The sequence below is a fragment of the Anguilla anguilla genome, chromosome 17 (assembly GCF_013347855.1).
Source record: "Anguilla anguilla isolate fAngAng1 chromosome 17, fAngAng1.pri, whole genome shotgun sequence".
Classification (NCBI taxonomy): domain Eukaryota; kingdom Metazoa; phylum Chordata; class Actinopteri; order Anguilliformes; family Anguillidae; genus Anguilla; species Anguilla anguilla.
Window position 1 is genome coordinate 4,138,360 of NC_049217.1, and position 26,595 is coordinate 4,164,954.

General features: G+C 45.6%; 1 protein-coding gene across 2 annotated transcripts; it reads right to left on the reverse strand.

Annotated features, from left to right (window-relative positions):
- Positions 1-1,853: 1,853 nt before the first annotated feature.
- On the reverse strand, positions 1,854-23,948 carry LOC118216253 (equilibrative nucleoside transporter 4-like). 2 transcript variants are annotated; one of them, XM_035397336.1, is made up of 11 exons: positions 23,472-23,948; positions 15,997-16,214; positions 13,055-13,186; positions 12,203-12,316; positions 11,034-11,162; positions 10,283-10,357; positions 9,016-9,272; positions 5,297-5,426; positions 4,513-4,700; positions 3,781-4,021; positions 1,854-3,034 (listed from the first exon to the last, which is right to left on the reverse strand). In XM_035397336.1, the coding sequence occupies exons 2-11, from the start codon at positions 16,157-16,159 to the stop codon at positions 2,895-2,897; spliced, it is 1,569 nt and encodes a 522-aa protein (XP_035253227.1). In that variant the 5' UTR covers positions 16,160-16,214; positions 23,472-23,948; the 3' UTR covers positions 1,854-2,894. The 2 variants fall into 2 exon arrangements, with proteins under 2 accessions (XP_035253227.1, XP_035253226.1); XM_035397335.1 differs by having other exon boundaries at positions 9,007-9,272.
- Positions 23,949-26,595: the final 2,647 nt, after the last annotated feature.

Here is a 26,595-nt window from a genome sequence, read left to right on the forward strand (position 1 = left end):
TCTATAATACATTTGCGCAGCCCGAGTTTTACTGGAATGATTTCATTAGGCGATTGATGACGAGACTGTAAAACGTGCGACAGTAATTACTGTGCCGTGGAGCTATTAAAAATGCCTGAGGCAGCGTTATGACTGCGCTGGGAAAGTGCGTAACGCCTCGCTGCGCCGATAGCCTGTCCTTCAGCCGCCCTTTAACGGAGTTAGGAGCGATCCAGCCGGCAGCCTGCATTAGCAGCTTTAGGGATCCCGCCAGACGGGCGGGGGTACGAAGTAGCGCCTCAGCCCTCCTGGTTTTGGGGCGAGACGCAGTGGCGGACTCAGGCTGTTTGAAGGGCAGGGGCGAAAAAATAAAAAGGGCACCTACTGCACGACATGGGGCCCCACCAGGGCGCAAAAAGCTATGATGCTTAGATGCCCTTCCGTGTTTTCTCACGTGGAAGGGCATCTGAGAGGGCACTTCATGAGTTTTTTTTCATCAGAAAGGCACCTGTAGGGAACCTCAAGTTTATCCCGTTGTAAGGGCACCTATATGGCACCACATCACATTTTCTCCACTGGAGGGGCATCCATTAGGAAACTTCCCCACATTCTCACGCATGTAGGGATACCCTTTACAGCACTGCATCACATTTTATCCACTGGAGGGGCACTTCATTTTCTCTACTGGAAAGGGCACCCTTTGGAACACTGTCATGTAGGGGCGGCATAGAGGGCACCTCATAACGGCACCCTTTTCCATTGGAAGGGCACCCATAGGGAATGTCAAGTTTAGACCATTGTAAGGGCACCTTATAGGGCACTACATCACGTTTTCTCCACTAGAAGGGCACTCATTAAGACACGTTATCAAATTTTCTTGCTCTAGAGGGCACATCATCATAATTTATTGCCCCTCCTCCGCCCTAGTCCTTCGACGCATCGCCGATCTGCATAAGCCAAGCCACAAAGTTGTGATTTAAAAGTGGGCAGCACTGTTGCCTCACAGCAAGAAGGTTCAGGGTTCGAATCCGGTCAGGGCCTTTCTGTGTTCCCCCGTGTCTGTGTGGGTTTTCTCCCACAGTCCAAAGACATGCAGGTAGGCTAATAGGAGACTAAATAGCCTATAGGTACGAGTGTGTGAGTGAATGTATGCCCTGTGATAGATTTGCAGCCTGTCCAGTGTGTATTCCCGCCGCTCACCCAGTGCACAGTGGGATAGGCTATAGCACCCCCTGTGACCCTGCCCAGGATAAGCGGGTATAGATAATGGATGGATAGGCATCCTGTTGCACAACGCCCCACCTCATTATGCATTTGCTGTTAAAAAAAAAAAAACACTTGTTTTGTTTTAGAGAACTGGGCCTTGTTTACACACTCTCTCAGTTCTATCGGTTTGGTTTTGGCCTAAAACTTAAAAAACACAATGGCTGTTGGCCATCCTAGCTCGCGTACGAGCGCCAGGAACCCCTGAAGGATTAAAACCGGCTATCTGCAGGTTTAGCATAACGGGCGACAGGAGCGGGTTTGCCCGGGGTGTGAATTTATGAAAGCCCCTCTGATTGGAGAGGAGGTCTGTCGAATATTTCCCAGCTGTGTGTACCTTCTCAGCAGAGCGAATCCAAGCCCGGCTTCTGAGCGAGCAAACAGCGTAGCCCCACGGCTATCCGGTTCGTTTGAATTAATCCTGCACTGCGGAACATTAGCTCGCACGCCCAGATGGTAAGCAGGTTTCATCTGCGGGGGGAAAAGCGCAAAGTCACATTACCGTCACCAATCAGAGTGTACTGTTGAGCCGCCTAATAAAAGTCTTGTTTGACCTGCGACAAGCTTCGTTGTGTCATTCACTGAAACAGAGAGCATTAATGCACATTCTAGGCAATTGCGAAAGACATATTTTGTCCAGCTTTACTGCAGCGTACACACGGATAATAACACGCTATTTCATCGGGATTTACTGCCCGTAAGAGCGCAGACAGTGACTCTGTTTTATAGGGCAGTTTTTCATTCAACAAACAGCCGTTTCCAACACTGTAAAGACGGGAGATTACGAACAAAACAAGCACGATCAGTCTCATTCTGTCCAGTACCGATACAGTCACTGCTGCAGCCGTTTGCAGAAATCCACGTTTGGATGGAGGTGTAGGTCACAGCAGAATGTTTCAGATTTCCACAGGTGAAGTCACGTCCGTGCCACGACAGTTAACGCAAATGAAAAATGGCGAATTAATGAAATGTACACCGAATCTCTAAAAAAACATAGGAAAGCAAAAATGATTTATTATTCACAGATATATATATGTGGACGACATCAAGTTCACGACATCAGCAAGAGGCCTCTTCCTTGTCTGAGACGCGTTGGCGTTAGTGTTAAGTCCCCTCCTCGGACCTGCAAAAAGTCTTTCCTCCCAAAAAAACGAGTGAGAGAGCTGAGCTGAGAGGAAGCCCGAGCCCGTTAGCATTAGCACCCCTCTCGGCAGTGTCCCGATAGCGATGAGGCGCGAGGGGGAGACGATGAAAGTTCGTGAAAGGACACGCAGGACGACGAGACGAAACCGGCGATGTCACGTGGCGTGGCGTCTGGAAAAAGCGGTCGGCACGAGGCCACGATGGGGGGGGCGGAGCTACGGAGACGGGAGGGGGACGGCCCGCCGCGACAGACGGCGGCGCGGCGAAGTGAGCTCTCTCATTGGTGACGCGGATCACGGGGGGGGGGGGGGGGGGGGGGGGGTTGGGGTGGGGTTGTTTTTGGGCATCAGGAACTGAAGGCCGTTGCCCGGCCGAGCACTGTGGGATACGTCTTTGAAAAATCTCTCTCGGGTGCGTGCGGCCGTCGTGACTGCGTTGCGCTTGACGCCGTTCGATGTTCACCGCGTCGGTCCGACGCCGGGGGGGCGCCGGCGGGCCGGCCGCGGCGTTCAGTACCCCGAGGTCGTCGTGGCGTTGAGGGGCCATGCCGCGCGGTGGCTGGAGCCCTGGGCGGTGAAGCTGTAGGCAAAGTACGCCACCGCAGAGCCCATCATCAGCCCTGCCATGTAGGACACGGTCATCGTGTTCCCTGCGGAAGAACGCAACAAAAAGCCTGCTCAGAAAACCGCCACTACATTATCACCACTGTTATCTATGCATTATACATACACAGACAAATATACACACAGATGCAAGTTAAACACATAGACATACAGTGTACATGCCTGTTTAAACACAAACATATACATACGTAAACTTATGCACACAATACGCACACCTGCACACACAAAGCATGCACACACACGTGCATGTGTGTACACACAAAAACATAATATGTGCACACATGCACACACACTTTATAAACACACACACAACTGCTACGCACAAATGCACACGCTTATTAACATGTGCACACTTATTGCTCACACACTCTGTTACTCTCACACACACATACGCACACTCACACACACTCTCTCTCACACCCTCATACACACACAATCTCTCTCTCACATACTCACACACACTCTCTCTCACACACACTCACACGCACTCTCTCACACACTCACACACACACACACTCTCTCTCTCACACACACACTCGCGCACTCACGCACACTCACACTCACACACTCTCTCTCACACTCACACACACACTCGCGCACTCACGCACACTCACACACTCTCTCTCACACTCACACACACACACACACTCTCTCTCTCACTCACACACACAGACACACGCACACACACACTCTCTCTCTCTCTCACTCACACACACACACACACACACACAGACACACAGACACACAGACACACACACGCACACGCACACACCTGCCAGCTCCCTCTGCTCGGGGGGCACCTTGCCCGCCGCCAGGATCATGGGCACGCTGCCGAAGTAGCCGTTGGTGACGCCCATGAGGAGGGAGAAGACGCAGGGCCAGGCGGGGTGCCCCAGGGCCGGCCTCTCGGCCGGGTGCACGCACATGATGAAGAGCGGGATGAAGACCACCCGCACGCACGAGAACAGGAGCAGCCGCCCGCCCTTCCAGTCGTAGGGCAGCGCCGCCAGGATCTGCGGGCACGGACAGGAAGTGAGGGCGGTCAGGCACACGCGCTTACAATCGCACCGCCTACCGCTGGCCCCATTCACACCAAATACGTTTACTTACTACTGCCACGTGATAATGTTTCAACAGCTCCACTTGTATGTAGACATACAATATATTACACAAAGGCAATTCATTTTTGTCCCTTGTAGGGGACATGAGTCTCTTGTCTTAATCTTAAGAGCCATATATTATACTATGCGGAAACTGACACCACAAGGGGCATTCAATAAAAAGAAAATATTTTTGAAAATATTCTCGCTGCAACATATTTTTTTTTGTCATAGGCCAAAATATTCTCATGTCAAAATATTTCAATCCTTAATACTCTTTTTCTGCCAGGTCTCAGGGGTATGTAGAGCGTGGCTAATTGGAACTACATTGCGAAACTTGAAATTCTTTGCCGTCTGCTTTCTTGGGGCTGGGACAGTCAATATCCCGAAACTCTGGGACTTACTTTCCCCACAAAGTCGGACATGTTGAAGATGGCCATGACCAGGATGGGCAGCCAGTCGCCCAGCATGTCGTTGCGGATTTCCGACTCCAGCCCCGGGAACAGGCAGAGGGTTATGAAGTAGGTGACGGCAATCGACAGCATGTAGGTCCAGATCACCCTGGAAACTATGTAGCGATGCAGGATCATTTCTGTGGAAGAGGCAGAGAACATCTCAACGCTCTGTTTCCCGCTCCGCTAATTGCTGTGGATATGTTCTTGCCACGTTTGTGGAATGCCAGTTCGGAACTACATTTCCCAGAGGGTCACAGCCTGCAGTGGATCATGTAATGACACGGCTAATATAATGGCTGCTTCTAGTCTGGGAAGGAAGAAGGACAATGGATGGATAGAATGTGGAGTATTTTGCAATACCAATGCAGAATCAAAATAAAATAGTAATGGGCCAATCAAAATCCATATAATTTCATCCACTACTTCCAAAAGCAGTTTATGCTGACTTTCCTCATAACGGTACATGTTCTTTCCTTCTTTGTGACAGTTTAAATCACCTCAGCACCTGGACCAGTCACCCTTTACTTTCTCTCTTTTTTTGAATGCTCAGAAGATGCTCAGAAGAAACCCTTTGCCAGTAGTTCTAGGCTGGAGATTGAATTTGCTCAGTAGAAAAAAAAAATCACTAATTATCTCTAGAGCAAGGTCTATCAGGCATAGTCAACCACTGGAACATGTTAGCAAACCAATCAACAGTCACCACTTCCAAACCCAGGGCACTGCTCTCCTTTACCCTTTATGCTGGGCCAGTTCTTCTTTATTTTCGGATTGGGGACATCAAATCTCACATATGTACCACCGCCTGCAAGCTCAGCCTCTGTCCCAACAGCTTCAGTGGGGGAGACTCCCAAGGCACCATTATCCTGAGAGAGAAAGAGAGAGAGAGAGAGAGGGGGGGGGGGGGAGACAAAGAGACAGAGAGAGAGAGAGTGGGGGGAGAGGGAGAGAGAGAGAGAAAGAGGAACAGAGAGGGGGGAGAGGGAGAAAGAGAGAGGGAGAGAGAGCGAGGGGGGGAGAGGGACAGAGAGAAAGAGGGAAAAAGGTTGTTTGCCTGTTGTTTAAGAGAGCCCAACTTGAGCCAATGGGAAATAGCAGAATCTACCCAGACAATGAACATGGCAGCTTCCCTCCAGGCCTGCCTAGCTGTGTGACGGGGCTGTGTGACACCAGGCGCATCGTACGCAAGGGTTAAATGAATCAGGTTTGTGCTCGCGTAACTTTATGAGAGCGTGTTCAAGATTCATCCATTTTTCCATCCATCCATCCATTTTCTAACCGCTTAGACCGGTGTTCAGGATTCCGCAGGCTTTAGAGTGGACTCAGAGACGCAGGCACCGGGACGTTAAGGAGGAAGCATCCGTCAGCAAAGACGCTCGCTTTTAAAAGAGATGTGCCCCTCCCGAGCTTACCTCATTGCTGTGTCTGGCAAAAACAGGCCCATTAACTGACTGTATGTCTGATGTGCGCAGGAAAGGCCAGGAAAGCACTCACTTTAATTTGGAGAGAGCAAAAGGGGGCTCAGGCAGTAGAAGTTTTCTGAAATAACTCAAGGGAAATGAGTCACGCTAGAGAAGGCAGACGGCCTCACACAACTTCTGACTGGAGCACTCCGTGAGGAAAAAGTATCTTGGAAAAATTTCGCTTTGAGAGTATCTTTGGATGAATGATTCGTGTTCGTGTTCCATGGCAAAACAGAAGGAACAGGCAAAAGGGTTTCTAACCTCAGATGTTGAATCTATGAAAAAGGCTACGATCTATGGTTTTGCCGATAAAATGCAAACAAAACATATTTGTGATTTTGGGCTGGCCGGATGGCGTATTCACACCAGTCCAGCACCAAATCCTGCCTGTGCCACTGCCGACTGTAGCCTATGGTTTTGCGGGTGATCCAAAACAGGCTGTAGCAGGGCTGACCAACCATGCTCCTGGAGATCTACCCCCATGTAAAGTTTTCACTCCAACCCTAACAAAGCACACCTCATTTAACAGCTTGAGATCTTGTTGACCTGCTAATCAGTAGAATCAGGTCTGCCAAATTAGTGCTTAAACGAAAACCTACAGGACGGTAGAGATCTCCAGGTACAGGGTTGGGCAGCTCCGGGCCATAGCATTGGACCCAGGGAGGAAGTCCCTTCACCAGCAGGGGCATTCCCAGCCTAATGACTCCACAGCGCCTGCTCTGGTGGACCGGTGAATTGCAACCTGCAGTTCCAGAGACACGCGCTAGTGTCAGCTATCCCAACTTAACAGAGAAAGCGGTAGCAACAGCGCACGCCAACAAATACGACTGGGCAGTCCAGATCAAGGAAAAAGCAAAAACAAAGGATTAAAAAGTTTTGAAGCACATTGAAAAACAGGTCACTGACAGGTCATGATAACATTGACAGATTTCACTAATAAGACCTGAAGTATTAAAAGCGACCAGTTATCTCAGAATAATTACTGGACTGCCTATCTCTTATCACTTAATGAGTTCTGTAACAAGTGTGAGGACTTCATTGACCTAGAGGTATAATTTAACTGGCTCCTGAAGAGGACATTTGGGAGCCAACAAGCCAAGTTTTTACCCCTCGAGTACAAATTGATTTTCAAGTATTTTCTAAATGAGTTTACTTGCTGAGAAGAGGGTCAAAGGATTTATGCCCCTGTGTGAATTTAGAAGTGCACTCAAATGCCTCCACAAAGGTACGCACATCAGTTACAGCAGCTAAGAACAGCTAAAAAGAAAGACCTAAGAAGTATGTGTAAATATATAAGCAATTAATTTCACACCATTAACAAGTAAAACAGGTCAGGCCTGTATTCACAAAGCATCTCAAAATGATTCCAGATCAGCACTCCTACTCTGAGACCCTCGCAAATCCAAAGATTCTTGGAGAAAATAACATTATTGATGGGAAATAAATTGACTAACTACACAGCTGGAGAAACAGAAGCATCATTGATTCACTTAGTCACTCATTTACTCACTCAATTGCTAATTTCACTCACTCATTCAGTCAGTCACTCATTCACAGCACTCGGTCACTTCTCACGCATTCATTAATTCACAACACTCCCTCCCACCCTCGCGTGCTCCCTCAGGCTGCAGAGAAAACTCAACAAAGCATCTCCGCTCAAAAGCGCTTTGACCAGAGGACTTTGGCTTGCGTCCAGAAAGTGACAGCCAAAATTCCCAGGTGGAACGCTAGCTCTGTCGCCCCGAGCAGGCTATTCAATGGAAAACCGAACCGTGTGGTACCTCCAAATCCTCCTCTACAGACAGAGAAAATCTCCAGCCAAAATTTAAATACAGGACACGCAGGTCCAGCAATCTGTCATAAAAAAAACACAAACAAACAGGGCCTTTTCTTCGAAGCTCAAACAGGCCCAACAGGAGGCATCCATTTTGGAATTTCGCACGCGGCCTGAAGTCCCGCTGCGAGAACGGACGCCGTGGCCCGCGGGCGGACGATGAGGACAAGGGCGTCCGATGGACGCGCGCCTGCGCCAAAAACCCCCGGCCCCTCCGGTCGTTACCGTGACGAAGGACTCCGGCGGGGGGGGGGGGGGGGGGGAAACATTTTTTCGGCTGTTCGCGGCGGGAGGCCCCTCACGCGCGCGTTAAACGCGTGACGGATGGGTACCTATTTTCGGTTAAGCGGCGGCCTCGATCCGGAGGAGCGGATTCGGGTGGGAGGCGATCGAGCCCGCGAGGACAACGTCCCCCTGCTGTTCACCTCGCCGTCGTTAGCATCTGTTTACGGCACACGCTGATTAGTCGCAGACGCGGCGCAAATGACTGTTGTGACTACGCGCGTCCATCTTTTCCCGCTTTAATCGAAAGAGCGCGGAGAGACGCGCTCAGAAACGCATTAAGCAGCCGCTCACGTACGGCAGACGCTCCTATAATAGCCGCCGAACTGCCGTGTGCCTGACGCATCCAATCAATCATATTCAAGCAGTCTATTTTTTTTATAAATAGAGGGCTCAAGGGATGAAGATATCTCAAAGGTGCCATTTAAGGTTCTCGGAACGAACCAAACGTGTGTTCTCTAACAAGAGCCTTTAATAGCTTACTTTCTCACTGGTAGGTTGAAATTATAGCACAATGAATGACATCAAATATCTCCGCAGCAAATATGAACGTAACAGAGTGCAGACTCGTATGTACTCTGCAGACCTGGGTCAAATACGTATTTGTTTTGTATTCAAATACTTTTCTGCGCTTTACTGATCTTGTCTGGTGTATTGATACCAATGAAATACTCTCAAAAAGTGCAAACCCCGCCTTTTGGTCATATTGGCAGGCTCAATTACACCAGGCAAGATCAACAGAGCACAGAAAAGTATTTGAATCCGAAATAGATACGTATTTGACCCAGGTCTGTCACTCTGTTACAGTTGTATAACGCATAATTCTGCTGTGTGTACTCCGTAAAAATATACATTTTTAAAACTTACAAATCTTACTTCCTCTGTGATGGCGTCGTGGTGGACGCGGTATCTGGTGCCGGAGTCCGCCTGGCCCTTGACCTCGCTCAGGCCCTGGCGGGCGAGGCCGGTGTAGTGGCGCACGAACCGCGTCCGGCGCACCATCAGGTGGAGCAGGAAGCACATGAGCTCCAGGCCGATGGAGATGAGGAAGAAGATGATGGTGTTCTTCCTCTCGTTCTTGATCAGCAGCTTGGTGAAGATGCGGCTCAGCGATATGATCACGCCGGCCGTGCCTGCCCGGGGGGGCGAGGAAGTGACATCGCTCTAAAACGAGTCTGAAAACTGAATTATCTCCACGCAGACGGGGGGGGGGGACATTTTACCTGCTCCGGAGAACGAAGCGAATCTGCCAGGACAGCTGTTCGGCGAGGAGGATACAGCGGCGGGTTTGCGATCCCTAATTTGCATGTCTAAATCCCCCGCGGGGAATTGATGTTGTGCCTTTCATCTGAGCCTGAATCACTTCAGTAAATTACAGCTGGATAATGCGCAAAACGCCGGCGGAAAAATACGAGGGAGGAGGCCCAGATTCAGCAAGGAACATAAATATCATGTTCCCGTCGCATAAATAATGTCGAATTTATACTGAGAAGTAACATGGAGAAACACCATTTTTGTACAATTTATGTACAATTCTTCACATAAAACCATTGCTTCATGACAATGCTTCGGTGTAATGTATTATAAATATATATCTATAAATATATATATATGTGTGTGTGTGTGTGTGTGTGCAAAGCTTATCAGAGCAGTAAATAGATAAATATATTGCTTACTCAAGGCAGTTCATCATGTGATTAAACAATATGTGTAGTACAACCAACAGAGCATCTACTGAAAATATAGAGCATTATGAAAAAAGAAATGCAATGTAAACAATATAATACAGTGGCTTCAAAACGACATTTACTCAGGCTATCAATCCATCAATCTATCTATTCTATCTATCTATATCTATAAATCTGGAAAAATCAGCTTTACTATAAATACCAGAATTTAAATGTCACTATTCCTCAGAGTTCAGTTTTAAGCTGTCTCTCATTCTCATTTATGGTTAGTCTGTGCTCTCTCTCTCTGTCTCGCTCTCTCTCTTTCTCTCTCTCTCTCTCTCTCCCTCCCTCCCTCCCCCCCCCCCTTGCCATTCTTTAGAATCTGAGATGTTTTCCCCGTTGGCTCTGATATTAATGATGTCAGGCTCCCCAGGGAGTGTGCCGAGTGACACAGGAATAAAAGATGATCTTACTCTCTCCGGTCATGACGCCTTGCGTGTACCTCTTTGGAAGCATCCCCATGTAACCATAGAAACTGGACTGCTGAACTGGTAAAGAAAAATGGATAGAGAAGGTATTGCACGGTTACGGCCCTCCTTATAGGACATACTGCTATTCAGTTTAACATGCTTCATTGTGAACGCTACAGGTCTGAATCGTTGAATGCATCTCCAGGGTCCTGATTCGAATGAAACGATAAGGTCATCTTGAGCGCCTGTTGTGGTCAGACCACGAAGAACACAATGTGGTGTGCACACCGGGAATCACCTTCCTGTCTGTGCCTGTGTTATGAGATTGGTAAATGGTAAATGGACTGCATTTATATAGCGCTTTTATCCAAAGCGCTTTACAATTGATGCCTCTCATTCGCCAGAGCAGTTAGGGGTTAGGTGTCTTGCTCAAGGACACTTCGACATGCCCAGGGTGAGGTTTGAACCGGCAACCCTCCGACTGCCAGACAATCGGTCTTACCTCCTGAGCTATGTCACCCCTTATTATGTCGCCCCTTATCGCCCCTTAGATTGACAGACAACTTAATGACACAAGACACCATACATCATAAACGTACATTCCGGGATATGGTCGCCAGACAGAATTAAGGCGGACCAGAATCAGAACATATTAAACAATCATATCGCTGTGCAAAGGTGACCCAGTTTCCCCTTAATGAGAATAATGCCTTGAGACATCCACGACGTGCTCTTCTTCGAATTCACCAGGTACCTGTACATCCGAATGCCACGATGCCCACGGCCAGCAGGGTGATGATGTATGACTGCCTGGTGGTGAACTGCTCCAGCCAGATGTCGCAGACGCCGACGAACACCAACGGCCCCAGGGCGAAGAGGTAGCCTGCGGGGGACAGGCCATCGTTCACGTTCGCTCGTCGGCTAAAGAGGCGAGCACCGGAGCGATCATCGTGCTAACAGCTCGCTAGCGCGTTTCTCTCCCATCCAGCGCACTCCGGCATTGTGCGCCGCTCATCTCATAAGCGTTCCTCATCTGAAAGCAGGCGCCTCGGGAATTACACTCGCTTGCCTCCATATCCCTTTAGATCGAAAAGATAACCCCACTTCCCCCCCGTTTGCACGATAACTCCATCGTTGTGGACAACACGCAGAGAGAGCATATTTTCAGCGGACCGGACTCTGATCTTCAAAGTGCTTCGCTGCTACTACCCCTCCAAATGGGCCCTTCTCTTTTTTTGTTAGCATACGTGCAAGTTTAACTCCCAGTGTGCGGGACGAGAAAGCAAATATTAGTTTGCTTTTAATCTGCTTTTAAAGCCAGCTGTGTTGGATCTGTCCCTGGGATCGGCAGCCAGAGAAGGCCTAATTACACCCATCTTGCGAGCAAATTCGGCCGCCGGTGCACGTGCGCCAGAGGAGACGAGCGGACAGGCCGGGCTTCGGCTCAGCTGCAACAGGGGCGGGGGCGTTCTGGTGACAAAAACCTTTTACGGGGATAAAGACCATTCTATAGGACCACGTGTCACAATCTGGCTCCTTAGATGACTGTAATGACGGGCTTCACGACAGACAGTTCTGTCTACACAGCCTGTTCCCTTCATCCGTTCTCTCTGACGCTAGTTAATTACACTGGGATTGACTGACAACCTTGCGCGTGTGAATGCCCGCACCTTGCACGTGTGTGAGCGTGTTTGGGTCTTCAACGCGTGTGCGTACAGTACACATGTACGCTGCCCCGTGCGTGTGTCTGTGTGTTTTCACATACGTGTGGACGTGCGTACATTTGTACATTTACATGCTTATGCCCATACAGTATGTGTGTGTTTATACTTCCATGTCTGTGAAGTGTGTCTTTATGTACCTGTGTGTATGAGCACACACGTGTGCGCCTCTGTGTGTGCGTGTGCTAGCGTACGTGCTCACCTGCAGTGATCCGGGTGTGCAGGCTGAGCATCTCCACCAGGGCGTTGTTCAGAACCACCGCCACCAGGGCCACCAGGATGTAGGTCAGGCTCATGTCGAACACAATGGACGTTCCTGCCAGGCGACCAGCCAATCACAACCAAAGATTACACAACTCCATTGCTCTCTGGCCAATGACTTATCTCTGACCGAACATTTAAAAAAACATTTATTTCAACCCATTTCAGTTCCTTTCTGGGATTCAGGCATTATTATAAAAAATATATAATTATAAAAAAAATCACAAAAAAATGAATACAATTTACGATCTACCAATGTTGTGTAATCAGACTGCTCTACTTTTTTACGTTTATGTGTTTTTGGATGTGATTTGCTCAACTAGACTGAAAGGACCTGGGCCTGTATTCATGAAGTGTCTCAGAGTAGGAGAGCTAATCCAAGATCAGTTTTCTCCTTAACACGTCCAAACATTTTCCATTATGAGCTAAAAGGAAAGACTGATCCTATATCAGCACTCTGAGTCACCTTAGTAGGACTGGTGTCTGAGTCCTGACAATGGAACGTTCTCCCTAAGCCAATGTTTGAAAGTTCAGCCTTACCAATTGAGCACATTTACACATTTATTTCAGTAAATCTTTCGACTGTGTTCCAGGATGAAAGACTTCAGTGGACACAAACATTTCTGCCTTTTCTCAGTTTAGAAAAAGAAAAAAATCTCATGGCAGCTGCCTTAGAGACAGAACAGAGCTGAAAGTCAACACAGGCTAACGCAACTAGCGTCGCCGGGTGAAGTACCGGTCGTTCATCAGACAGCGTTATACGCACAGCAGAGCCGCGTCTGCGGATGCGCACCTTCAAATTTGTGGTGTAAATAGTCCACGTCGGTGATGAAGCTGTTGTAGGGCAGCAGGAAACCCACTCCAGCCAGCAGCATGGCGAAGTAGATCCCATGGTAACGGTCGTCGGGCACAGGCTCTTCAAAGGCTAACGCAGACACCGGGAGAAGAAGGCAGGCTCATCGCATTGTTGTCTTTCTAAAGCCTTCAGGAGAACACGTATTAAATGTCTACCGACAAGGACGATACTTCCGTAAGGAACGAAATCTGGGTCACTGCTAAAAAAAAGACAAACAAGTGTGTAAGATGAATGCTTACTAAGCTCTTTCTCGCATATATCCAACATTTTATCCTAATTAGGACAATGCCATGGCTCAAGGCGATGAATCTGGGTCACTGTTAAAGACATATACATTTACAATGAACATACAGTGATTTTAAGTGAATTAAATTGTAGTTACAGGTGCATGCCAAAGATATTCAGTTGCTGAAATCTCATACAGTTCCAATTGGGTGTCCTTATCCTCATCCATTTTGTGAAAATCCAGAAACTCCAGGAAACATGCATTTGTAACTTACAAGATAATGATTACTTTGTCAACAAATCCCCAAAAAATTGTTTGGGTGGCCACACAGTACCAGAAATTCCTCAAAACCCCTTTTCATCTGTCTCATGTAAGGTTCAATCTTCAAAAACGCATTGCCTTTGCTGCGAGCTTGAACTTAATAATACAAAGCCCTGTCCAGATATCTATACAAAACCATAATTACAAAGGCACTGGCAGTTCCTTGTTGAGTGACCCTTCGGTGACCTTTAAGGAAACCTCCACTCCTGAAGCTGAGTTTCTTTCTCCTGAGTGTGGATCCTTTTCAAGCATGTCCCCATTAGGGAATTCATTGAACATTAATGGGCTTAAGTCATTCCTCAGTGCCTCCACGCCTAGACTACTGCAGGGCTTTAGAGAGAAGAAAATCTCAGCCTTTTAAGTACTAAATTGTCTGTAGTTTAAATGTTTAATACTGATTTATTATTACTTTACCTCTGGTTCTGGCCTGTCTGAGCTGTGTGTGCACGTGGGCGAGACGCTGCAGTCAGCACCGGCTGTGCCAACATGCTGGCACTCTCAGGTGCACTCCTACAGGACCCGCCAAGATAGAGAAGCAGATCTGCCATATGCACTACAGCAAGACGAGCCCAATATGTACTACAACCTGACTAGCCCAATATGTACTACAGCAAGACTAGCCCAATATGTACTACAGCAAGACTAGCCCAATATGAACTACAGCAAGACTAGCCCAATATGTACTACAGCAAGACCAGCCCAATATGAACTACAGCAAGACTAACCCAATATGCACTACAACAAGACGAGCCCAATATGTACTACAGCAAGACTAGCCAAAAATGCACTACAGCAAGACTAGCCCAATATGTACTACAGCAAGACTAGCCCAATATGAACTACAGCAAGACGAGCCCAATATAAACTACAGCAAGACTAGCCTAATATGTACTACAGCAAGACTAGCCCAATATGTACTACAGCAAGACTAGCCTAATATGTAGTACATCAAGAGCCCCATATATACTACAGCAATTCTAGCCCAATATGAACTACAGCAAGACTAGCCCAATATGTACTACAGCAAGACTAGCCTAATATATAGTACATCAAGAGCCCCATATGTACTACAGCAAGACTAGCCCAATATGTACTACAGCAAGACTAGCCCAATATGTACTACAACAAGACTAGCCCAATATGCACTACAGCAAGACTAGCCCAATATGAACTACAGCAAGACTAGCCCAATATGCACTACAGCAAGACTAGCCCAATATGAACTACAGCAAGACTAGCCCAATATGTACTACAGCAAGACTAGCCCAATATGCACTACAACAAGACGAGCCCAATATGTACTACAGTAAGACTAGCCCAATATGTACTACAGCAAGATTAGCCCAATATGCACTACAGCAAGACCAGCCCAATATCTACTACAGCAAGACTAGCCAAAAATGCACTACAGCAAGACTAGCCCAATATGCACTACAGCAAGACCAGCCCAATATGTACTACAGCAAGACTAGCCAAAAATGCACTACAGCAAGACGAGCCCAACATGCACTACAGCAAGACTAGCCCAATATGCACTACAGCAAGACTAGCCCAATATGCACTACAGCAAGACTAGCCCAATATGTACTACAGCAAGACTAGTCCAATATGCATTACAGCAAGACTAGCCCAATATGTACTACAGCAAGACTAGCCCAATTCACTTATAACAGAATTATGACATTTTCTGAAAGGATTGTCAATTCAGTCAGATTAGCCCAATATACTTTGGAGTTTCGACAGTCTCTCATAGGACTTTAATTTACAGTAGATTAGCCCAATACATCCTATATGAGTTTTGACACCATCTTATAGGATTTCAGTTTACAGTATACTCTACATTCTATGGAGCCTAGACCAGGGCTGCCCAACCCTGTTCCTGAAGATATATCCTGTAGATCTTCATTTCAAACCTAATTTGGCACGCCTGATTCTGCTAATCAGCAGCGCAACAAAATTTCCAGCTGCTGAATGATGTGTGCTTTGTTAGGGTTGGAGTGAAAACCTACAGGATGGTAGATCTCCAGCTGCTGAATGATGTGTGCTTTGTTAGGGTTGGAGTGAAAACCCTCCGGATGGGAGATCCCCTGGAGCAGGGTTGCACAGCCCTGGCCAAGACAACGCCTTTGTGGATTTACACTTGAAGTTGATTACCCCTATATGCTAGGACAATTGGACGATGGACAGTGGCACAATATCTTATGCAATTTTGGATGAGAGTCATTATAAATTCAATACAATGCACTACAGTTACAACAACGTCTTACAGGATTTTCTAAAATCTCATAGGACTCCACTGTTCATCAGGTGCCTCTTTACTCTGCGAGCTCACCTGGCTCTGTGAAGGTCAGGATGCCCTTGTCCGGGACCTCCTTGGCCTGGCACTCCTCGTCCTCCAGCTGGTAGCTCTCAAAGCTGAAGCTCATCACCACGTTCCCCTCGGGCGTCTGGGAGGGCGTGGCCTGCCTCCGCCGCTCCAGCCCCGTCGAACACATCCTCCGCTCCTCCGTCCGCCCGCTCCGCCGACGGCGAGGTCACGTCAGGACACCGCTGGACGGAGGAAACGCCGTGCGCAGAATGTCAAGCGGGATAATCAACCTGTTCCTCATCCGAAAATTCCTCTTCTCATTGTACAATTTTCAGACATTTTAAAATCGTTTCTACATTAATTAAGCTGCCCTTCGCAAGCACAAGAACATTTATTCAGTTAATTAGATGAGCAAAAGCCTAAATAAATATGCTAAATGGATCGTCTGAATGTTGCATTTAGTCAGGCAATTAAATGTTTCATCATATGAATAATTGAAGCAGGATTTAGTCAGTACAAGTGCACTACATTTGGCTGGCAGAGAACTGATTCATGCAACATGGCCGACATTGATGTATGTCAGAGACAATGTGATTGTTACTGAAATTACTGAACCCACTTCTGATGCATTTGATGTGTGTATGATAAATTCTGATTTACTTGTTTAAGTGTAGATTTATTCTAATGAACGTTACATTGATAAGCATTCACAAGTTTAATGCAAGCAAGTACTAAACATTTCACTGTAAATGAAATCATTTTGCCTTAAATTTGTAATCATGGGAAGGTCATTATCAACATACGGTGCCTTTGGCGCTTCACAAAATCTTTAAATTTGTCAAAATTTGTCAAAAATTGACATTCCATTTAGGTTCAAATGCAGAGAGTAAACATCAGGGTTCTGGAAAAACACGTTGGTCAATGTTTGGCTTAGACACTCAAATAATTACAAGCATATTTTCACTGAATAAACCATGAGATATTTACACCATGTCGGGGACATATACAGATTGAAAGTATTTTCATCGGATTACTATAATAATTGTATTTTCATAAACATACTGAGTCCCAATCATGTTCATTTATTGCTATCAAATTATAAGCAAACAATCAATTTTGTGTAAACTGTGTGCTTTTCTGAAGAATTATTTTTAATAAAAATGAAAAATAACGATATTCAGCTTAACTTTTTAAGCATATATTGATGGGCCCCTCAAATTCATTAATATGCTACACAAATTATATTGATATTTGATCACATGATAAAATTTTGATAAAAAAAAAAAACCAAAAAAAAAAAAAACCCAAGATTATAGGGTGGCCACAGGTGTGACAGGGTGGACTAAGGACGGACAGCGTGGACAGCAATGACAAATCATCACCTTTCCAGAGTGTCGTGCATCAGATGCGTTTGTGAAAACTGATCTGACAACCGAGGACGTACATACAGCCCGACACCTGCGCGTGAGCTACTGGCTATGGCACAAACAAATTACCACCTGCTTTCAGCAGTTCTAAAAATTCTCAGGCAAAGAGGGGAGCTGAAATGAATGCGTGCTTGAGTAAATCACACGGAGAACTCCACCCTGTTTTAGCACATTCACTCCAGGTATACATACGCATGAGCACATTTAACTACGCGTGAAAAGTAAAGTTGCAGAGTGACGTCATCAGCGCAAATGATATCCTAATAGCGATTTGACCCACGGGGACCATTCACTGAACCTAACGTAGATATCGCTACCTTGTAGCAACTGTATTTGGAAAAGCAGTTTCAATCCTTTGTCCCTACAAATGCGTGTATCATTTTTTTTATTGGCTTCTCTCCTTGGGGTAAACACTTGGTGGTGGCATTTGATATTGACCATAGAAAGCTGAACAGATTGTTCTAAATACCCCTAACATCGTTGACATTCATGTCACCTCTAACTTCACTTACAGGATTTTTTGGCCTACAGCTCACCTTAACTGCTTTTCCACATACTTCCATGTGGATGTTTTCATTTGCACAGAGCATTTATTGGCTTTATTTGTGTATTTGTGGCTCTGGATTCAGGCACTGCATCTGTCCATCAGGCATGATTAAAAATTAAAAACTTATAATATAATGTGATTATAAATATGACACACTCGTGCTTTTGATTTATACGTCCACCCAGCCCCGGTGTATTTGACGACATGGTGGCCAATGACAGCATGGACATTTTGAGCTAAAATTAGCAACCGAACTCCAAGTGATTGTGACAAGGCTAGAATAATGGTGAATATCTGAAGTGGATTTTGTCCTCTTTGAGAAACATATTTTCAAATTATGACATTTAAAATTATGAAACTACCCCTGTATTTTAGCCTCACAGGGTGGACCTATAAACCTATATAGCATATAGACTGGACCACATTAAGCAAGCAACACATGATGTAAAATTGGGTGGTATGAAGTGTAGATACTGACTTGTTACTACTGCTGTTCAGCTGTGATATCATTGAATAAAAAGGGTATTTTCTTAAGTGTGCAGATACTAAAATATGACAGGTTGGACAGCAACTTTAAGGACACACACAACTTAAAAATAAGAAAATGAGGACATTTTTATTTTATTTTATGATTTGTTCACTTTTGTGCTCTCATTGAAGTTGAGTGAACAGCAAATATTGTTCCTATGAAAAACCAATATGGGATTCATGACACATGTGCAGACCTGTTTTTTTGTGCGTATCCCAGGTGCATGAGATGATGAATGTTGACTATTTGTAAATTTTATGCGTAATCCTGTTCATGTGATTAGCCTAATGAAACAGCCACAAACAAATACAGATACGAAAAAAAATGACGAATACCAAATCTTCTTACGAAAAGGTTTACGATCAAATGAGATCGTACACATGCTTTGTGAATGAGGCCCAATGTGTTTAGGTTTATATGACCATAAAAGCTCACTCATTAATAAGGAACATTTTGATAGGGTACTGCTCTACAATGTACATCAAATCAGAATACCTTATATTGAGGACACTAAAAGGCACCCTGGTGATATTGCCCTGTGAGCACATAACAGTATGTAGTTAGTTGAAACACATATTGTATGCATTAGTTGTTAACTATGTAATATATTGCTAAAGTTATTGCAACAGCTTCGTTTCTCACCCGAGGTTCTCTCTTTGAAGCCCGTGATTTCACACTCTTCGTAAATGCTATAACGGCGCCACGTTAAATTATTCACAGAAAGTGACAAATCTCTGGCGGTTGAAAAGAAAAGAGTCGTGCTTAAAACACTTTAAGTTGACGCGAGGTGTCCCATTTGCGTTCACGCTTGTCGAGTCCAGCGCACTACACACTGATTTTGAGGGGCTTCAGGATGACAGTTTTATTGTTTTTCTTTTGTGTGCGTCGGCAGGAAGAGGAGTTCAAAGAACCTGAGATACCTGGCTTCCGTTTCTCCATTTATTCAGCTTATTCGATTTTTATTAGATTTTTGTTCCAATAAGAGGATTCTTATGTCGGAAGCCTGATTCTGCGCTACAAATCTAATGTTTGAGGCTCGCTAAATACTCTGAGGCATGGATTCTATAAACGTTTGCCCTTGACAAGCAAACAAACACATATGTTCACTGTCAATTCGCAAACGTAGTTTGGCGAGTTAATTTTGGTGATTGATGACTTCGCCAGACTGCGTTTGTGTGGGAAAATGATAAACATTAGCATGTAAATGTGGGGCGAAGATAGGGACAAATGTTTATTGAAGCCAGACCATTGCCTCTGCGTGTGTTGCCAAAACCAGCTGGTACTCGTTGCTGAGTAACCCCTCCTCAAACACACACACGCACACACAATCTCTCTCACTCATTCACTCTCACACACACACACACATACACACTCACTCCCTCACGCACACACACACACACACTCTCTCTCTCTCACTCACTCACTCACTCACACACGCAGACACACACACACACACACATACGCACGCACACACACACACACACAATCTCTCTCTCACTCACACACTCACTCCCTCACGCACACACACACACTCTCTCTCTCTCTTACTCACTCACTCACTCACACACACACGCAGACACACACACACATACGCACGCACAAACGCTCTCTCTCTCACTCACACACTCACTCCCTCACGCACACACACACACTCTCTCTCTCTCTTACTCACTCACTCACTCACACACACACGCAGACACACACACACATACGCACGCACAAACGCTCTCTCTCTCACTCACACACTCACTCCCTCACGCACACACACACACTCTCTCTCTCTCTTACTCACTCACTCACTCACACACACACGCAGACACACACACACATACGCACGCACAAACGCTCTCTCTCTCACTCACACACTCACTCCCTCACGCGCACACACACACTCTCTCTCTCTCTCTCTCTCTTACTCACTCACTCACTCACACACACACGCAGACACACACACACACACACACACACATACGCACGCACAAACGCTCTCTCTCTCACACACACACCTGATGTTACATCCTCAGCCTACAGCAGAGCTGGGAGATAAGGCAGGCAGCTGGTGCCTCTGACAGCAGACAGATCCCCACAACAGGCCGCTTAGCACGACCCATTCTGAGGCTCGCCTCCAGCATGTTTCTCCCCGGCTCGCCGTGTCCACTCCCATTAGCCTCGGACACGCCTTAAACCGCCCCCGCCATCTTAACGATAAAACACAGCTTCCTGTTGCCTCCAGTGTGTTCAAAGCCAACCAATTAAAACAGCAGGGGGGGGGGGGGGGGGGGGGGGGGGAACGATTAGCATTCTAAATGGTCAATTGTGGAAGGAGGCTGTTCTGAAGGTCAAAGGTCAGAATCTGACAATTAAACCGTTTTCTAATTTCAAAGGATCGGCTCTAAAGGTCCAATTTAGTGACCGGGAGATGTGAGCGATGGTCGCTCATCAAGTTGGTTCTAATTTCAGTTCCCACATCCACATTCACACATCCACACTTAACCGACGGTTCACATACTGGAAAGTACATGTCCAAAGCCATAACACTGCTGACGTCAGCCTTGTTGCTCTTGACCATTGTGCATTGTCTTCGCCTCACAATGCACACGGAATAACTCTAAACTAAAAATAGAGCCTGCTGTGCTGATTTCTTTTTACAGCGCATCCACGCTGCTTCATAGGCGTTTCCCAACGTGTTACCTGCTAAAAATACATCACCTCATGAGCAGATGCGCGCGAACAGACGGAATTCTAAACGAGACTGCGGAAAAGGAGGGGAGAGCAAATTTCACTTCAAGCCGCGGCCGACGCTTCGCGTTCGCGGTTGGCTGAACGTGCCGCAGCCCTTAGAAGGTCCTGAGACGGCCCAACACATTTTTTATTTTTTTTATTTTTGCGGGACTTTCAGCGCCACAAAGCTTCCTGATGGTAGCACCGTTCTGTTTTTTTTTCAGGCCGAACGAATTTGGCAGTAAGGTAACAGCAGCTGGACGCAGCGAGAGGGTTCCTAATGCAGGTGCTGGCAGAGGGGTTGCAGCAGCAGCTGGATGCAGCGAGAGGGCTCCTAATGCAGGTGCTGGCAGAGGGGCTGCAGAGAGCCTTTGGATGTAACGCAGGGGGGACAACCCGGCCGCGTCACTCGTCGCAGCGCCGGGTCGTGATTCACATTCGCGTGACGCACCCTTTCTAAGTGTCAATCAACTGGGAAGTGGGCGGGGCCATTAAGGCACAGCTAAACCGAAGATGCCTCGGAGAGACAGGCAGGACAATTTCCTTCAACGCTCAATCCAGTCACACAACACCGGTTGAATCTGCCGCTTAATCACGTTAATAATTTTGAAGGATGTTTTGAGAATGAACATTGGGGGAGGGGGGCCATGCATTTGGTGACACATCCTGACTGCAAAGAGCAGGAAGATATCTCACAGATGTGGTGGCGGGGGGGGGGGGGGGGGGGGGGGCATAGTGACATTTCCCTTTTTTCCAAATGACTTACGCCGTACTACCCACGGAAACCTTTGAGGTTTCTAACCGCCTCTTTTGGGATGAGTCAGGAGGCGAGCGCCGTGCAGCCATAAATGATCAGAGATGACGCCGGGCGGGATTTATACCTGTGGAGACGCGATAAGGACGCTGCGTACGTCTCACAAATCGGTTCATATGTACACCAAGTCCGTGAGCGCCCACGTCTTTGACGTGGCATGCTGTCTTTGACCGTGGATTATGGCCGGCGAAAAAAATAATTAAAGATGCTTCCTGCAGCCCATATATTTTTACCATCGTGATAGTGGTGGCCATGGGAGACAGCGATGTATCCACCCCTGAGCTCAATCTGGCCAGCTGCAATATGTCATATTCATCTTTAGAGCCGTGGTACTTTGTTTGCCAAAGCTCTTGGAGTGTCAACAGCACAGTGAAGAGCAAATAAGATGGCAGGCGCACAGGCCACCTGGTTGAGGCCTGGCCAGAGGGAGGCAGAGCACCAGGCAATGGAAGTCAGGCTTCCAGGTCCATATCATGCGGGAAAAAAAGTGGCGATTAATCGTGGATTGACTGCAAAATGAACCACATTCAGGTGCACATTCAATGCCAGTAAACAAAGAAATAAACCTCTGAGCTTCTGCGTACATTTCAAGATTGTATTGCATCACTTCAGAGGAAGTGCCATGCAAAAGAGTCAAACTGATGCAATATATTTCACTGTATTTCATTTTATATTTGTGTGTGTGTGTCACGCCCATAGGTAAACAATGAAATAGAATATAAATGACAATTTAATTGTGTGCACGTTCAGAGAGAGAGAGACAGAGAGAGAGAGAGAGAGAGCATAAACTAACCATAGCATAAACTAACCATAAATGTTAATTCATGGTATTAAATCAAAATTTCACTAAATGATTCTTGATATTCATAAAGTTTAAATTTACGGTTAATAATATGTAAAATCAGACCGGATAGGAAAGCTATGATTGTTCGTTGCTCTCAACAGAGGGTGGCGCTGATCACGTCTCTCGCAAACAAGGTCCCTCGAATTCAGTTAAAATTATCAATTATTTTTATTGCAAATAATAATTCTAAATACTCGCTCTCAACTATTGTTATAAATTTATTTACAATTACCCCATAAGTGGCACGAATGTAGACACATTTATATATAAATAGCCTATAGCGTCATTTTTATTTTATATTATGTGACATGATATACACTGGAATAAAAAACCCTGAAACAAAATATAGATTATTTAAAGACAGATCAATGTGTACTTTTTACTTTAGCACCATGACACGTTATGCGTTTTCTCAATATCTTTGGTTAGTAGCCTATATTGCATGTTAGCACCATGGTTAATGGATAGTTACCCTTTTTTAAACTTAAATAAAAAAATTAAAAAAACATCCAGCGTTCTGTGTGCATTATCCCAGTGCTACGTTTTCACACGAAATAACGTTTTCACACATCTTCACCCGAGATAACTACAGAACTCAACAACAGGTTATTGCTTACCTCGTTTTTTTTTTACTGGCGAGTTAACTGGCGTGTGTATAATCTTTACTCCGTTAAAAGTGAAGTCCTCGGATTTGATGTATTTGCCATCTTTCGGTTTCAACGCGAGTTCTATCCATCACACTGGTCGCCAGTTGCAAATATATGTTGCTCTTCTCGCAAGGTCCAACTGAGAAAAGCCTTTAGCTCTCCGTTCCGCCCTCCGAAGGAGCCTTTCCCACAATGAAACTCACGGCACCATCACCGAGTAGGTATTAGGAATCTAAAGGGAGCTCAATTCAGTCCTTAAAATACACCATGTCCAACCTTGCGTGTTACAATTCGTTGTTTTTGCTTCCCTTACCGTCCCCACTCGTTTAACAGTGGGCTATGCATTCATAGGGAAACAACGTCCTTTTTTTCAACAACCGGCTAACTATATGTGCTCTGCATCTAGCCAACATGACACTCACTTTTGTAGAAGACTGACACTCGCACGTAGTTTTCGGTGCCATAGGATAAATTCGACGAGAACATGTACCTAATTAAAGATAAATCGTTTAAATTGGTTGTATTCCCTATCGCTGGTTTATTTAATATAGCTATTATGAAAAGTAGGGCTTGTGAAAACGTTGGATTTTTTATTCATGTAGCCTATGTGCTATTTTTTCTATGCGAATTATGAATCTATTGACAAAATGACCTCCAAAAAGGGTGAATCTCATCTTAATAATGGTAAAAATGTATTTGATCGTTAAGTATGCAGTAAATGTGTTGTCTTGTTTAGAAACAATAAATAAAGAAATAAATAAAATAAAACGGTATTATTCAAACGGTAAACAGAATCAAAGGAAATTCGCCTTTAGTTTAGACGGTGGAAAGGCTATAGGAATTAGTAGCCTATCCACAATGACGGGGCCCTAATGAGCGCTGAGACTATTAAGGACCTTTTTGAACGTTAAACAGCAGCATTTTAACTGTGGCAACAGTAGCAACAATGTGATTGGCCAATATTATCTTAGTGCATTTACTGCGCCGCTTCAGGAGGAAAAACTGGCCGCATCAGACGGTTTCACCCAAGCCAGTCTACCCGAGGGCACTGCTGACCTTATTTCTCCTGTTATCTTGAACCAGCACAGAGTCTTTTGTGCTGGTTCTAAACCGAAGACATTGCTATTATGCGCGAGATGTGTCCATCAGGTTTGGTATACACACTGAGTCAAGAGAACGTGTTTCAAGGATCTATACTCCAAGAAGCCCCAGAAGGTTCTCTTGATGTGTTGGTGATAGAACTACTGACAGGTTTTTAGATGTATCAGTTGTTAAGAACAAGTGTTGCTCCCAGATTGAATTTAGCATTTAAAACTATAGTTTTTCTATATGGGGCAATACAAACTGTAAATCTGCAATACCAGAACACTCAAACCATAAATGTAAATAATGTCTCAGTCTCCATACAGAATAACAAAATCCAAATGATTTGCTTTAACTTGTATAAACCAGACTATCCCCTTCCTTCTTTGAAAAAGTCCTATAAAGAAATGTATATATTTCTGGTTTGAAATTTGCGCATTCATTTTAGTCTTCCTAACAAATCACTATTGCATAAAGTTTAAAAACAGTTATATGAGAAACATTGAACGCAAGTTTAAAAAAAAGTCAACTTCAGATGGGAGGCTAACTACACAACAGGACTGATTTCAAATATAAAATGTCTCTCACTGTGATATATGTGGCTATCTGAAAGAACAATTATTGGAACTATTGTCCTCTTTGCTTTCTCCGTTGAGGGGCATCTGGAGTCAGTGAGAAATGTCAATGGGAGAGCGAACCCTCTAGGTCTGTCTGTAGCCTCACTCCAGAAGCTTCTCCACTCGCAGGGGAACCTCACCCAGCTTGGAGTTTGAAAGAAGAGGTTCAGGAGCCCCTGAAGCGAGGCTGTAGGCAGGCCCCGTCTCAAGCGAACAGAAGGCCATTTCACAAACACGCTCCTTAGCGACGGCCCTCGTACGACGCGTCTGAGAACATGCCAGTGTTGAGCGTGTAAACGACGGCTTGAATCATGACACACGTTGCCATGGCAAAATGGAGCCTGACATGTTTGTAAGCAAGGCGGGATTTATGGGAATGACCGCATGCTTGTCATTGGAATCGCGTGAGACAACCGGCGCAATCTCCGTCCATCACCCCTCCCCCCCCTCCCCCAAACCCCCCTCAAATCTGTCTCCTGTCCGTCTCACTCTCAGCATGTTTCTGCTGTTGGATTCCTCCTAAACTTTAATGCGGATTTTAATTCTTAACATGGCAAAATCAGTGTTAGCACTCCATGTTATTCACTGACCACTGTCTACAGGGAGACAAACGTAGGGAGGTTAGTACAGTGTGCAGAAAGACACACTGCGAGGTCGGCAAAGCGGTAATTTACTGATCCGTGCTACGGTCTCTTAACACTAACTGTCTTCCGCAATGGAAGAAGCTAATGTGCCCCCTGAACTCTGAATTTGTCCCAAACGCATTGCCACTGCACAGCAGTAACGTTGCAGCAAAAGAATTACAGCTCTAAAGCGAATGTGTGGTGTGGTTCTGGAGAAGTCACGCTCTGAATACCAGAAGCAAGTTCCCACGTGTGCTGCTTACATGTTTAAACTAGATATAAACAAACTGTTTTTTTTTTTAAACATGAGCTACGTACAGAAATTTGCTCTGGTTAAAAAATAAATGTATCATAAATGTATTTCCTTACCGGAGCTGGCAATGGGATCAGCCTTTGGGTTCTGCATGCTGTATTAGGAGATGAGGCAAACCATCATGTCTTGCCAGAGAACCAATGAAAGAGGAATTTTCATCTGTCCTGCTTGTTGAAGTCGAGTTATTTTCAACCAGACTTCTACAAATAATGGTGGTGTTGGGAAGCAATCCCAAAAGGATTCACAAATAGGCTAGGAAAACTGAACATAACTTCATGCTCCGTATATACATTCAGCAAAACAACATATCGTACATTTCTAGAGAAAGAATCACTGTACATAATACCTCAAACCCAACAGCGAAATACCTACAAATGATGCAAATAAAGCATTAGACAAAGCGGTTCAGCACCAAAAGTACTATACTCTGTTTGTCATTGTGTATGGGCATACTGCAT